This window comes from Macadamia integrifolia, chromosome 9, assembly GCF_013358625.1.
Source record: "Macadamia integrifolia cultivar HAES 741 chromosome 9, SCU_Mint_v3, whole genome shotgun sequence".
Lineage (NCBI taxonomy): Eukaryota > Viridiplantae > Streptophyta > Magnoliopsida > Proteales > Proteaceae > Macadamia > Macadamia integrifolia.
The window spans coordinates 9,444,404-9,459,611 of record NC_056565.1 but is presented as its reverse complement, the minus strand read 5'-3'; the positions used below and the strand labels follow the sequence as shown (position 1 = coordinate 9,459,611).

At 39.3% G+C, this 15,208-nt stretch overlaps 2 protein-coding genes across 4 annotated transcripts; one reads left to right on the top strand and one right to left on the bottom strand.

Annotated features, from left to right (window-relative positions):
• The first annotated feature begins 5,106 nt into the window (after positions 1-5,106).
• Positions 5,107-10,779, top strand: LOC122087974 (gamma-tubulin complex component 3). Of its 3 annotated transcripts, XM_042657116.1 has the most exons (5): positions 5,107-7,699; positions 7,809-8,057; positions 8,199-8,266; positions 8,344-8,398; positions 10,297-10,779. In XM_042657116.1, exons 1-3 carry the CDS (start codon positions 5,430-5,432, stop codon positions 8,236-8,238), a joined length of 2,559 nt encoding a protein of 852 aa, XP_042513050.1. In that variant the 5' UTR covers positions 5,107-5,429; the 3' UTR covers positions 8,239-8,266; positions 8,344-8,398; positions 10,297-10,779. The 3 variants fall into 3 exon arrangements, with proteins under 3 accessions (XP_042513050.1, XP_042513049.1, XP_042513048.1); XM_042657115.1 differs by lacking the exon at positions 10,297-10,779 and having other exon boundaries at positions 8,344-8,586; XM_042657114.1 differs by lacking the exon at positions 10,297-10,779 and having other exon boundaries at positions 5,108-7,699; positions 7,809-8,266; positions 8,344-8,586.
• A 1,147-nt stretch (positions 10,780-11,926) lies between these two features.
• LOC122088467 (DNA-3-methyladenine glycosylase) lies at positions 11,927-15,060 on the bottom strand. Its single transcript, XM_042657747.1, has 6 exons — positions 14,693-15,060; positions 14,487-14,558; positions 14,224-14,347; positions 13,929-13,999; positions 12,546-12,603; positions 11,927-12,432 (listed from the first exon to the last, which is right to left on the bottom strand). The coding sequence occupies exons 1-6, from the start codon at positions 14,975-14,977 to the stop codon at positions 12,269-12,271; spliced, it is 774 nt and encodes a 257-aa protein (XP_042513681.1). The 5' UTR covers positions 14,978-15,060; the 3' UTR covers positions 11,927-12,268.
• Positions 15,061-15,208: the final 148 nt, after the last annotated feature.

Below are 15,208 nucleotides of genomic sequence, written 5' to 3'. Positions count from 1 at the left end.
GGGTTTTGTTGACAAGCCGACGGGAAGCGTGAAGCGAGGCGAGGAGAGGCGAAAAGGGGCCGCGAGGAACAGTGAAACGAGCTCCCAAATTTACTCGTTTTTTTATCCGGAATTGCAAAACGGACACAGCAGTGCGCACCTTCTTCGCTTTAAGAGAGGATTGCGAGCTGTGTTAGTTACAGTTAATTGCTTGCTTCCGCGTCGACATTAATACAGTTTCCCTGATTGCCTTTTTCACGCTTTTCTTTGAGCAGCTATGGCCCCTCGGGACCAGTGCCGCTTCCCGCACGCAACGTTTGAATTTTTTTTTCTTTTTTTTTGTAAATGTTGACGTTTACTTCTTTTAGTTTCTTCCAAACGTACAGGACCCGCCAGTTCTGTACTTCTCCGCTCTGACCTACGAGTATTTCTACCCAAAAAAAAACCTATGAGTATGCTGTACAATTGAGTTTTTTTATCCGTTGGATGTGGATATAGGGCCCGTTTGATAATGTTTCTGTTGTTTTTGTTTCAAGAAATGGTAGAAACATAAATTTCCGTTTCTAGAAGCAGAAACGGAATTGAAGGTGTTTGATAAATCATGTTTTTAGAAGTCGATAGTAACCAGTGAAAGAATGGTCACAAGTCGTTTCCAGAAATGGCCTGGGTCGTTTCTTGAATCATAAATAAGTAAAAATTTATATTTCTATTTCTAAAAAATAAGTGAAACGAAATAGTTTTATCAAACGCTTTTTACTCCATTTCTGTTGTTTCTGGAAACAGAAACGACAGAAACGCGTTTCTTGAAACGTTATCAAACGGGCCCATAGTGTCCAAGTGTAATTCCATAAAGTGTTCCTCGGATGCCCATCCAACTGTTTATAAATATGATTTTCTTTTTGGTAGAAGAAAATAAATATCTTTCAGGCCAACTTAAATACTTTGTGTACAAGAGCTCACATGGTTATGGATGAATTTTTTTTTTTTAAATTAATGGTAGAATTTAGCCCAAATGTTTGTCACGAGGTAGATTTGATTGGGCTCAAATTATATGACCAAATAAACCATAAGGTCCCATAGTCACATGTAAACTTTTCGCTTAGCAAGCGTTGGCCGATTGATAAAATTGAGATCTAAACATCATGATTGAGACTGCAGTGGTTGGAGTATCATATGCATGTACGAACATATATGAAGTTGACTTAATTACACAAGGGTATTTATATGAATTAGACTATAGAATGTCTGACCCAGGAAGTTTAGTTATTTAATAGTTAGAATTCTCACATCATCATTACATGTAACACAAGAAAATAATTTATCTTAATAAACTTATCAAAGCAATACCATTCAAATGATTTATTTTTGGTAAAATTCAAATGAGTTATTCTATTGTATTTATTATGTCTTTAATATTTTTAACTAATAATTTCAAAATGTTATTCCTAAAAAAAAAATTCCAAGTGGTTTGGTTCATGAAGGAAATAATTAATTTAAAAGAAAGATGGTTCATATAGATGGGTTTTCTCTATAATCTATTGAAAATGGCCTTGTAGAGGAAGTACTTGGGGTATAAAGATTGGCAAAGATAAATATAAATTAAGGGATAATATGTTCCTCGTGGGGAGCTCAAGCTCCGCCGATGCCTTCCGTAGTTTTTCTTTCTCCTTCCCGTGTGAAATGACGCATATGGAGAGAGAGAGAGATAGATAGTTGTATGTGGGGCGACAACATAGGTTGCAATCCCCACATTAGAACACTTCCCCATGAATTCAAATAAATAGTAAATACTAAATAGCAAAAACTTTTGTTTTTAGGTTCAATTTCAATCCTAACCACGCCAAGGTGTAAATACCATATCTATAATTTTATCTATTTTGGATATTTATTCATTTTCCCTTGTACACATGCATTTCACAACGATAACCCATTGTAGATTTCATACTCAAAACCAAGGTCCCCTCTCCCATCCATCCACTAAAAAGAATGGCGAAAATTGAAAAAAGAAGAAGAAGAAATTGAGCAATCCAACCAGATACAACCATGAAATTCAATGTGGGCACACGGACTAAGACCCAAATATAGTCAAATCAACATGTATTGTGTTATGCAAATGGTTGATTGTAGTGTATAAATTATAGAGAAAATTGCATTGTCACCCCCTGAACTTTGGCCTTTATTCAATGCCAATTTCTGAACTTTTCAAAACACCAAAGACACCCCATGAAATTTTAAAAATTTTCAAATCAGTCCCTGCCGTTAGCAAATGTTGTTAAGTGGTAGAACCTCTGTTAGTTTTTTTACAAAATGCCTAAAATACCCCCGACTATTGTGAGTGGACAATATTACCCCCTCTTTCCCTTCTTCTAAACTCACTCTCATTCTCATTCATACAAACCTGCAACTTGATCGCTCCCCTCCGAGTACGATTGTGAGCACATCTCCCCACCGGCGTGCAATCGTGAACAAGAATTATCGGATAAATATTACCCTCTCTTTCCCTTCTTCTCCCTCTTACAACTTACATCCTTCGGCCCTGACCCCATCTCTCCATCTTTCGCTTATAAATAAATTTCTATTGGGTTCTTGCAATTACTATGAAAGAATGGGTTTTGAAGTGACTAGAAAGAATGGCTGGAGCTCTTGCGTTCATCAGAACTTTCATGGCATTGGTGTTTGTGTAGCAATTCATTTTCTATGCAACGACCATAAAGGATTTCCCATATCCGTTCATATTCGCTCCAAATTAAGTTTTGGATCTACCAACATGAGCTTCCCCTGATTCTAAAACTGTCTTTTTTTTGTTAGCATTTATTGAATCAGACGGATCTCTGTTCTCTCCTCCACTAGATCGGGTTTTTAGAATTCCCAAATCCTCGAGTTAATCAAAACACGTCAATCTTTGTAAATTTCACATATGGTATTGAAAACATTTGAGACTGTTCTTCATTTCTCAAGAACATGCCCAAGGGAATGATGCTGCTCAAGTTGGATAATCTTTTGAATAAGGACCCAAGAACGAAGCCCTTCGTGTTGAAGTACAAACCGATCAGGCCGTCTTCTACAAGGTATTGGCTGCCGTGGAAAAGCTTAGTGTGTTTGGCATCAAGACGAGTAGCAATGGAGAGGTGCGAAGGCGATGCGGTGATGGAAACACATTACAATTATCAGAGTCCTACCTTGTTGTGACCACATTGAAATAGACTATCCGTTTAACACTATGATCAATTCAATAGATTCAATTTATTCTTTAACTAATTTTTCTATTGATGGTGATGTGATGAAAGTTCGTAAGAAGCCCAAAAACAAAAAAATTTGAGAGTGTTTGATGCAGATTTCTTCAGTTCATTATTTTCTGTGTTGTCAAATTCTTTTGGTTGATCGCACGCCGGTGGGGAGATGTCCTCATGATTGCACGTCGATGGGGAGATGTGCTCACGATTGCAAGCCGGAGGGGAGCGGTCAAGTTGCAAGTTTGTATGAGTGAGAGTGAGAGTGTGGGTTAGAAGAAGGGAAAGGGAGGGTAATATTGACAACTCACAATAGTCGGGGGTGTTTTGGAAGTTTTGTAAAAAAACTAACAGAGGTTCTACCACTTAACAGGGTCTACTAACGGTAGGGACTGATTTGAAATTTTTTTAATTTTTAGGGGGTGCCTTTGGTGTTTTGAAAAGTCCAGGGTGGCATTGAATAAAGACTAAAATTCAAGGGGTGGCAATGCAATTTTTTCTAAATTATAATACACTAAGAAGCATATCTACCATCTCATGATTGGATATATTGTCTACGTTAACTTTGTAGATATGTTGTTCATTTTAATTTATCCTCTAATATTTCCAATCTAATGCCACCATAATTTCTATGTACTAGGGTAAAATTTTTGTAAAATTATTCTAAAAAACTTCATCTTTTAAGATGAAAATCACTAGATGTACAATTATAGATTGTGATAGCTGGGAGTAATTTTTTTTTTTCAAAGGTAAAACTGTGATTAGCTAGGTAACTGAACATACAAATTTGCAATCCAAAGAATTCCCTATTTATTTCTAAGCTGCAACGATCATTATAAAAAATTTGTATATATCTCATGTTAGGTAGGAGTTAGGAGAGGAAATGATGAAAAAAAAAAAGAGAAAATGGTTTGTGGGGGAATGTCATCCCTGCGCTTAGACACATGGTGGATGAAGCGACTGGCCAACCTTCATGAAATTGAAAATGGCACATCTATTAATGTTTCTTTGTACGTCTCCATTGGGAGCTACACCCCATCCCCCCATATGAAACACTTCCCCAAAAAAAGAGAAAAACAATGAAAATGTTAACTCATTTGTATCATTGATTTTTCAATGCCTAATTAACTAACTCATTTAACATAACATCACTCACAATGTCAATGGAATAAAATATAAACAAAAGTTTTCCTTCACCCATAAGGAAAGAATTCCTTGGTTGAACCCATGCTTGAACTTTTGGGTGACCATTACACTGCACTCTAGTAATAGTATTGATGTCCATAGTGGGAGAGGGAAAATTCAATCAGAAAATAGATGAATAATTATTTCGTTGGTTTTTAAACCATTATAACCATTTTGGAGAAATTTTTCAAACACTACTGGAGTGTTATTAGCCTATTCTTAAATATTTTTCTAACCAAGTTAACTTGTTTGACATCAATACCGGTTCAAATAAGAACCACAAGGGCAGAATGGTCTAATGTGAATTATGATTCGATATGACTAAAACATATGTCGCATTACCAACATAGGAAGTAGGATCTACCAAAATCTCATTGGTCTTGTTCTATTTTCATACCATGGTTTTAAAAATTGGATCAGATTAGTCAAGCCCACCTAGATTGGATTGATGTTGATCCGACACCAATTCAGTGGTATAATATAAGGGTAAAAAGGTCCAGAAGACCAAATTCAAAAAGGGGGGGGGGTAAATCCGATTTCAAACGATCCAATACCGATCTAGATCGGTACCAGTTGAAACCGATCCGAAAACCGATCCCGAGTTTTAAAACATTACTCCCGACTTTCCCTCCTCGAAGTCCGCAGGCCGCACCACGGGTCCGTCGTAGCGCAATGCGTCTGATGCCGCTGGCTTGGCGGCTCACGTAAGCCCCGTCAACAATGCCGGAGACCAGAGCCCTCTGCGTCTCTCTCTCTCTCTCTCTCTCTATTTCAAAATCCCCATTTCCGCGCCCAAAAAATTGAAAACGAACCGAAGGAAACAGAATTCCTCAAATAGAAACTTGAGGATTTTCCCATAATAATGGATTGAACCCTCAACTTTCAGCTTCGCATTCTCGCTCGCTCCTTACTGTTACTGCTACTATCATCGAAGTATTGATCGAGGAAGTGGTAACAATAGCAGTAGTAGTTGTAGTTAGAGTACTATAGAACTAAGGAAGATCCTCTGAATCTGATCGCCCTCTCTCTATCTCCATGGAAGACCAGAGAGTGTTGGATCTGGTGAAACAGCTCGTTCTGCGGTTACTCTCTCCCAATCGAAACGATTCAGAAAAGTCGACCCATTCGATCAACACCAACAAGGCACTGAAGTACGCAATGCGTATCCTAGGCAGTCGAATGACGCCTTCCATATCCATGGACGAGGCAGCCATGGCCGAATCCATTAAGCGACATCTCGTCAACCAAGGTAAGTCCTCTGATGCCCTAATCTTCGCCGATCTCTATACCAAGTTCTCCTCCAAGTCCGGCTCCGGCGGCATTCAGAATAAGTTGGCCGTCCTTTACCTTCTCAAAGTCATCTCCGAAGATCGACGCAAAGAGAAGAAAACCGATTCTAGGGTTCCCTCCTCCGCTTTTCTCTCTTCTACCGTCACTGGCGGTCTCCCTGAATTGTTCGGAGACGACGGCGGCTCTGGGAACCAGAAGCCCCCCGATAAGGGTTGGAGTGGTGGCGTTTTGCTGATATCCAAGGATCCTGACAATCTTAGGGATATTGCCTTTCGGGAGTTTGTGTATTTTTTGAATGAAGAGAGCGAGGTATCTGAGGGTGCTCTGGTTAGGGATGTCTTGTTTGTTTGTCAAGGTATTAACGGCAAGTATGTGAAGTTTAATAAGAGTATTGACGCCTATGTGCTCCTGGATTCGATTAAAGTGCCGAGAGCCACCAGAGTAATGATTCGGAAGCTCTGTGAGTTGGGTTGGTTGTTTAGAAAAGTCAAAGGTTATATCTCGGAGAGCATGGATAGTTTCCCTACTGAGGATGTTGGAACAGTCGGGCAAGCCTTTTGCGCGGCTTTGCAAGACGAGCTTGCTGCGTATTACAAATTGTTGGCTGTCTTAGAAGCTCAGTCGATGAATCCCATCCCTTTAGTTTCGGAGACTCCAATCTCGGGAAATTATCTCTCCCTGAGGAGGTTGTCGGTTTGGTTTGCAGAACCGATGGTGAAGATGAGGCTGATGGCTGTCCTCGTTGACAGCTGCAGGGTTTTGAGGGGCGGTGCAATGGCAGGTGCAATCCATATGCACGCCCAGCATGGAGACCCTTTGGTTCAAGACTTCATGAGACGTCTACTTCGCCGGGTCTGCTCTCCACTGTTTGAAATGGTGAGGAGTTGGGTATTGGAGGGGGAGCTGGATGACATTTTTGCTGAGTTCTTTGTTTTGGGACAGCCCGTAAAAGCTGAATCACTCTGGCAGGAGGGATACAAGCTCCATGCGGGAATGCTCCCCTCTTTCATCCCACAATCACTCGCTCAGAGGATTTTGAGAACTGGGAAGTCAATAAACTTTCTCAGAGTCTGTTGTGAGGATCAGGGTTGGGCTGATACGGCAACAGAAGCAGCTGCTGTCGTTGGGACTACAACTAGGAGAGGTGGGCTTGGGTATGGCGAGACTGATGCACTCGAATCTCTGGTGGTTGAAGCAGCCAAGAGGATAGATAAGCATTTGATGGATGTCATGTACAAGCGGTACAAGTTCAAGAAACACTGTCTTGCAATTAAGCGTTATTTGCTCCTTGGGCAAGGCGATTTTGTGCAGTATCTAATGGATATCGTAAGGCCTGAGCTTTCAGAACCTGCAAACAGTATCAGCTCATTCAAACTAGCTGGGTTTCTGGAAAGTGCAATCCGAGCATCAAATGCACAGTATGATGATCATGACATATTGGACAGGTTAAGGGTCAAGATGATGCCACATGGTACTGGAGACAGGGGTTGGGATGTATTCTCATTGGAGTACAATGCTAGAGTTCCCCTGAATACCGTATTTACTGAATCTGTCATGGCACGGTATCTTAGAATTTTTAATTTTCTTTGGAAGCTTAGACGTGTTGAGCATGCCCTGATTGGCGCTTGGAAGACGATGAAGCCGAATTGTGTTTCTTCTCACTTTTTCTTGAAGCAGGAAAGTTCTATTAAACTGCTGTTCACATCAACATTGCGGCGGTGCCAAGTTCTTTGGGATGAGATGAACCATTTTGTCTCGAATCTGCAATATTATATTATGTTTGAGGTCTTAGAAGTGTCATGGTCCAATTTTGCAAATGAAATGGAAGCTGCAAAAGATCTAGATGACCTGCTTGCAGCACATGAGAAATATCTCCATTCCATTGTGGAAAAGTCTCTTCTTGGAGATCGCTCCGAAGCCCTCTATAAGACTCTGTTTGTGTTATTTGATATCATTTTGCGGTTCCGTAGTCATGCTGATCGGTTATATGAAGGTATCCATGAGTTGCAAGCAAGGTAACTGTCAGTCTTGTTATCTAAACTGTGTGTGTGTGTGGATAAAGACATTATTCCAACTCGCTGGAATTCTGCAGTTTGGATCTCATTCAACTGCCCTGATTTGCAGAACGGTGGACTCTTCTGTGTCCTCTCAGTCGAGGAGCCGATCAAGATCGAAATCGAATAATGAATCCTCAGGCTATGGAACATGGGCTGGTGGGGGCAGGAAGGCCTTGACACAGCGTGCTGGAGAATTTCTTCGAAACATGCAAGAGGACTTGGACACAATTGCAAAAGAGTACAAATCACTACTTGAAGGATTCATTGCCCAATTACCTCTGCAGCAACATGTTGATTTGAAGTTCCTATTATTCCGGTTAGACTTCACTGAGTTTTATAACCGTCAACATCCTAGTGCATAATTAAACTGGTTGAGTGAACAAATGAGTTTAAATGGAGTGTCTCTACAAGATGAAGTTTGATTGGGGAAAGGGCCTAACGTACCATTTACTGCCAGCTTTGGAACAATCATGTTGCGGCTAGCTTGTTGGGACTAACCAGGTCTACATGATGCTCCAAACAGTGGTAAGAGTCATACTTAATTTTGTTCGGCATTGCAAATGCAACATTGTTTGACATCTTCTCTCGTGCTTCTTTTGCAGATGTTTGCTCCTTTTTGATGGCTTGGATGGAAGTTTTCTGAGGTTGAAAATTGAGGCATATTGATATCATTGATTCAAGTTTCAGGGTGTTTCATATACTACGACTGCACACATTATATTTAATAATTCTAAGGATGTGCGGGTGTTTTTCTGCGGCGGTTGCAAGTTTTCCATCCTGAGTTTGTATATCTGTACTATATTTGTCTGGGCAAATGATAAGCAGTGTATGGCTTCATTCTGTTAGATATTTTGTTTTTTTTTGCCCCTTCCTGTTTTTAGACAATACAATACAGACCTAACAGATGGTCTATCAAATAAGTTCAAACCTATTCAAGATCCCAAAACATAACACAACATTGCTGTCTGGGGCTGTACTTTGATTCTTGCTTTCGGGGGGAAAAAACAAAACTTTGGAAATTTGGTTTGTCATCAAATTTTCCATTCAATCAGACAAACTTGGGTGTATTTTATGGGGCTTACATTCAGAGTCAAATTTCTGTTCCTGAAATTCAATTTAATGCTGAGGCTAAGTATATCTATCAAAATCTGAAAGAATTTCTCTAAACCATTGAGTTTGGACTGTTCAAGTCTATATAACCTGTTTGATTGATCTCAGCTAAACTTAAAAGGAGAAACCGAAGTTTAAGAACTGAAAAATCCACTCCTGTAAGAAATGACCCAGGAAATATGCTGACAGTGGCCTGCAGTAGCAAAAATATACTAATAGCAGCATATCTGCAACTCAACTCTGTTCCATTCTTTGATTAAAAAGCTGTTACATGTCCCAACATGGGATATATACAGACTCGATTCCCATGCTCATCATAACAGAGGTAAGAAGACAAGAAATAGAAACTAACCTGATGTTGCTTTCCTCCTCTGGCTAGGATCCCAATTCCCAAAGTAGGGATTGTCACTGAACTAACAACTGGACTCTCTAGCATAATTATGGAAAACTGGGGCCCTAGAACATAGAATTCATAATTTCTCCCTTTCGCTAGGAATCATTGTTGACAGTGTGACATCTCTTTGTTGAATCATTTCAATGTAGTCCTTGCCAAATAGAGTGCCATGGTTTACCTTGGCAATGAATATGAAGATCCATTACAATGCTTATGTGGAGTGATATAGAGCTTAAAACCCTATTCTATCATGATCCTATTTTGGAATGTAAGATTTAGAACCTCCAGAGACACAAGGAGAAGAACCAGACCATGAGAATACAAAGAAGGGCTATGACTACTCTGTTTGCTCCTTTAATATTCTGTCCTATTAGGATTCGAAAGTGATAAAAGAGTTGCTGGTTCTGGCCAGGTTCTACACTACTGGTGTCTGGTGTTGCATATCATCAGATTAATGGTAATGACATTACTGGTTGTGCATTTTCTTTTGATACATAGAGTGGAACCTGTTGAAGCCTGGACACTGGCTTCAAATTTGCAAGGAAGGAGAATGGAGCACTCTTAGCTGTTCTGAGACATAATCTTGTTGAACTACTTGTTTTCGGCACCTTGTTGGCTAACCAGGTAGTCTCAAAAATGGATGGATTAACCAAGGTTTTGAATACTGCTATCATACTGATTCTGGCCAATGACCAGTATTGGCTGATCTTCCTTTGTGTAGGGCATGTGCTGAATTGGTTCTGATGGATCCCAAGACACATCTGCTAATCAACTCGAGTGTTAAAATCTTGGGTTTATCAAACTTTCCTGAATCATATTTAACACATTCCTTTAAGCATTCTAGGCTGGGTGGTGCCATAGAGTTGATCCTGTGTTGACCAGTCAACACCACCTGCTCACAGAAGCAGATAAGTGAATGATTGAGTGATTGATCCAGTTTTCAGAATATTGATGTCTATCTAGAATGTCAGATTGACGTGGCAATCTAATTTGGCCCCTTAGGACTATAACCCGAATCAATGAGGAACTTCTGACTTTCTCTGATATGCAGGTCCAATTTTAGCCTCAGTGAAATGTGGGTGCCCCAATCTCGACGGCACATCCAAATTCAGCTTTCTCCCTGGCTGCTGAATGCTGGATGCTTATGGAGACGATTAAGCTGTGATTTTGATTGAATATATAGAGCTGTAGGATAAGTTTTGGTGACTTGTATTCGCTGTTTCTGGGCAATTGTGATATGTTTCCTTAAGGCGAGAACACAATGATGTTATTGAAGCAATCTGCTCATCACAAGAATGCAGATGGATAGTGCAGATACTTATGCCCTGTGTTACTATGGTGCTTGCTGAGCAAACATTAAAATGTCTATACATATCACTCTGTCTTGTTTCATTTCTTTTATTGTTAAGAAAGGAAACTAAGATGCCTGATAACTAATCGGTATTGAATGACATTGGCTGTATTGTGATACATTTGCGATGTGGAGCAAATCAAGCAAATCAAGCAAAAGATCAATTAGTTGTGGGTTACTTTTTGGGCTGTTTTCATGTTAAACACCTGGGGATGATCGTGTTTTGTATGGCAGCTGTCCTCTACGTTTTCTATTTTGCAATTAATAATCCAAATATTAAATAAGAGGAGTCCCTGCATTGTTGTCCAAAATCAGGAAACTTGCGCAAGCACCTGGTTCTGCCATCTTCTGGTCAGATGGGGATTAAGTTTGTGGACAGGTTGACCGTGAAGCTTTGCCAGAAAATAAAATATATTTTCATAAAAAATGAAGAATTTTCTAATATATAAAATGTTAAAATTTTACAAACAAATAATCACTTACAATTGATAGTTGGAGGAACCAAGTTATATCACAGTTATATAACATACTCTTATGGAAATGAAGTTTATTTCCATCTTTATATTGGCTTTGGCCTTTGGAGATTAAGTAGGTTGAAATTTGATATATAAAGCTGCCATACATGCTGCATTGGCCAGGTTTGTATTGCATCTCAGTAAAATAATTGGCCTTCTAGTAGTGTACAAATTTCTTTTGCTTCTAAGTTCTAAGACAATACCTGCAGTTTCTTTTTTTTGATGGTACCTGCGAAATATATTTCATCATAACAAATGGAGACCAAGGGATCATCATCAAATGCTTATTTATGTTGATGAGGATCCCTGTATTGCATAATTCATGAGTATTAAGAAACTAAGGGATACATCATACATCACATATGGTCAAGCTATTTTTGAGGAAACATCCCATTTTCTGTAAAATTAGTAGAGCATAATGTTTGGACTTATAATTTATCTGTAGAACTGAGCTGTCTATTAAGTGTATTGTACACCTGATTTTCTTATTTTTCCATCCACTCTTAGCTAATTTGCATTTTATTGCCTTAAAAAACAATAAGAAAATCATTAAGAAAAGTTAAAGTGTGGAATACAAATTAAAGAATTGTGGAAAAAATTACAAATCAAATGCTCAAGGAAGAAGGGTTAGTTCTTAGTGAACGGTTTTCCTGGTTTGCAGTCCTGAGGGTATCTCTGAACCAGCACAAATATCTCCCATGCAATAGGTCAGAAGGGGCTGAGAGCCTGAGATATTGTGGCTAGATAGACCCCATGGCCTCCTGCTCACATGTCAAGTTCAGTACAAATTTTCCAAAGGGCAAAACAAAGGAATATAGAATTGAAATCCAAACTATTGAGGGGGGGAGGGTGAATACTGATACATGGGAACCCTTCCAAATCGCACAACTAGTGAAAGTTTTAGCCAATCCAAACTATTCCTATGCGATACACAAGGTGAAAAATTCTGCCATCCTTTTCAACTCCAAAAGGATTATTTCTCAAGTCATTTCCAAATATTTTAAATCAAATAACAAGACTATACACTTGCAAGCTTTCTACATTTTTTCTGTCAATCTTTCCACATTTCTTGTCACGTATGTGTTTTTGTTGTCTGTCTTTTATCGTCTTTTACTCTATTGCCATCCATGGATTCCTTCAGTACTTGAAATTTTATATCAAGCTGGTCTAAGGGTACTTTTAGGAGCACTTATCCATGGGCTATCGGCAATTGCAAACCTCCACAAAGCACTAACATGCTCAGGTGAAGCATATTCAATGCCAACTCGTGGACCAACTAGCACCTTCTCTGGTTTGGGCCCATCTAAAATTTCAAGACCACCTGGCAGAACCCATATAGTCATTCTTAGAAGAGGGGCAGACTTTTTTTTTTTTTTAAAGTAAAAAGAGGGCCAGACTAAGTGTCCAACTAAAGACAGATGAAGGTGTGCTTACCAGGGGTGTAAAGAGGGTGGTTTGACCATTCCGTTGATATCCCCAGTGCTTGACCAACCTGGCAAGGAATTGAGAAAGCAATAAGCCAGATGAACTAACCATTCTAATCTGAATATATATGTTACAAAATTTCCTTTTGAGCTGTACAGGATAGTTGGGAGTTTAGACTCCCTAAATTCTTTTATCTTTAGTCAACAGGCCAGGATAATATCGATTGCAAATTGGAGATTAGATACTTAGGATGATGAGGCAATCCCCACTTTTTTATAGAATTCAAACTTTACCAATCAGGTTGAGATTTGGTTGGAAAAACATAAGCATAAAACGATAAAAGAGATTATTGAAATGGGAACTTGGTATGAGAGAATCAGGTCACCATAGTTAAATAAATTTTGTCTCCTCAAATGTTTTCACCCAAATATTCCCCTTTCCACTTAAAAAAAAAAATAGTAAGAGGTTACCCTCTTCTCTTGGATATCCCTCATTATCTTGGTTAAAGAATTGAGTTCCATTTCACCTATTCTACCTCCCCAGGTGGTACGGCGACTTCTAGTGCTCAACCTCGTCCTGAACCGCCTTCCTAACCGACAGTTCAAACTTTGAATTGACTAGGTAGCAGGAAGTGGTAGAATGCAGATAATGAGTTAAGGATAATTAGTTGAGAGGGGTGGGGAAGGAATGGAAGGACGGAGAGACGGATCATTTTAGAGGAGTTATATCCAATTCAGCTGTAAAATAGAGGATTCTGAACTGTTTGAATTCCAAAAATTCAAACACTCTGTAAGCAAAATTCTGCAGGTATAACCAGGTCCTCTGTACCTAGAAATGGTAATCCTAAAACCAGTGAGTAACATGAGCTAATTGGATGTGATAAAAAAACTGGAAATGCAATGATCTGGCAGGTACTGTTGAAGCTTACGGTTATCATCTAAAAGGAGTCATACCTGCAGGGATTTTCTTTTGATCAAGTGAAAAATCACCAAAACATGGAGTTTTATCGTATTGATTTATATGGGTATGGGTATTTATCTCCTTTATTTCAAACAGATACTGTATTACCGATATTGTCTGATTTCTGAGACTGCCATTCTCTTGCCTTATAAGTTCTAAGACACATGTGTAGTAGAGAAGAAAGCACAAGCAAATGCAAACACACATGGAAGATAATTTTATGGGGGGTTTTGTTCGAATTAGTAAAACGAACACTTACAGACAATCCCAGCTATGCATCTTGATATAAACTCTTCTTTTTTGGTAGGGGATCTTGATATATATATATATATACTAATAGCATTACCATTAACACCTATGATAAACTTCCCAGATAAAGCATCAAAGCTGAACAGGAAGGCAAAAGAAATTGAGCAATCGATTGAAACTAACCTTCCCTGGCCCAGCAAGGAGGACAGGCTTATTAGTATTCTGACCACGGCGCTGTTGAATGGTCTCTAACCCTGCAATTTTTCATGGAGATTTCATAAGTAAAATAGTAGCAAAACATGCTTGACAGTTGAAGACATGGTTGGTTGTGTCACACCAAATCATTAGCTTTACAGTTCATTACTCAACAAATATGAGTTTATTCATCTTTTGGTAATCGCAAATATGATTCAAGTGTTTATCAAATATCCAAGACTTTCATCAAATGGAAAGCATGAGGGACGGTATTATAAATTACCCATGACAGGAGCACAAGAACGTATCAAGACCGCAGCACCTAACCCTTCCTTGTCTGCTACAACATTAAGCATTGTATGGAGACCATAGCAAAGATAAACATAAGCATGCCCTCCTCGTCCAAACTAAAAACCCAACAGCAAAAGTATAACCAGAATATGACTTCAATAGAAGTACCCAAAAATGATAAATGCAGTATAAATGATTAAACAGAAGAACAAGGGAAAGAAAATTGCATAGACTAAAGAGTAAAGGCTTGCTCACAACAGGGGCTGTTCTTGCTGTGATACCGAAGCGACCATGACAAGCAGTGTCGTTTGGTCTATAAGCCTCTACCTGTGAAGAATCATCCATGATCAGAACAAAAAAATTAAACCCTTTTGGTTATTTTCAATTTCATTTAATCTCGTTAGTGTATCCTTGTCTTTTCGCTATGGATATTCATTTTCTAGATTACATTAGAAAATTACCTCAGTAATCCGAAGAACCACATCGTCTCGCCGGAGGAACTTCCCAAGGAGACGGGGTGCGAGATCTAGGGCGTCGATTTGGAAGAAATCAGGGCTCAATATCGCCGCTTTCTCATTATCGAAGAACGATTCCAGAGTCGGGAGCAGGACCTTGAGATTGGGCTTGGGTTTGGCTCTAACAGTAATGGATTTCTTAGACCTTGAAGTCGTTAATGGTTCTTCGTCGTTTGCCGGAAACGTTTTCTTCGGCTTGATGGCGCGCTTAAACCGTTGACTTTTCAACATTTCTTCCTCAGTTCTGCACCAGAACCTGGCGGTTGAAGGATGCCGAACTGAGAACTGAGAACTGAGAACTGAGAATTAAGAAATGAGAACACTCTTGCCGCAACATTTTAGTCAGTAAACAAGGGTATTTTCGTAAATCAACACCACCTTAACTTCCAACTCTGCATCTATTACTCCGTCCCAACACTTCCGACGTGTTGCGCGCCTATTGGTGACTGTCTCATATGATAG

What these genes read in the sequence shown, in the direction of transcription:
- LOC122087974 (XM_042657114.1), top strand. Translation starts at nt 5,430, where the DNA reads ATGGAAGACCAGAGAGTGTTGGATCTGGTGAAACAGCTCGTTCTGCGG. An exon ending in ATCCATGAGTTGCAAGCAAG is followed by an intron (nt 7,700 to 7,808) that starts GTAACTGTCAGT and finishes CCTGATTTGCAG; the next exon opens with AACGGTGGACTCTTCTGTGT.
- LOC122088467 (XM_042657747.1), bottom strand. Translation starts at nt 14,977, where the DNA reads ATGTTGAAAAGTCAACGGTTTAAGCGCGCCATCAAGCCGAAGAAAACG. An exon ending in TGGTTCTTCGGATTACTGAG is followed by an intron (nt 14,559 to 14,692) that starts GTAATTTTCTAA and finishes GATTCTTCACAG; the next exon opens with GTAGAGGCTTATAGACCAAA. An exon ending in CCACCCTCTTTACACCCCTG is followed by an intron (nt 12,433 to 12,545) that starts GTAAGCACACCT and finishes GGGTTCTGCCAG; the next exon opens with GTGGTCTTGAAATTTTAGAT.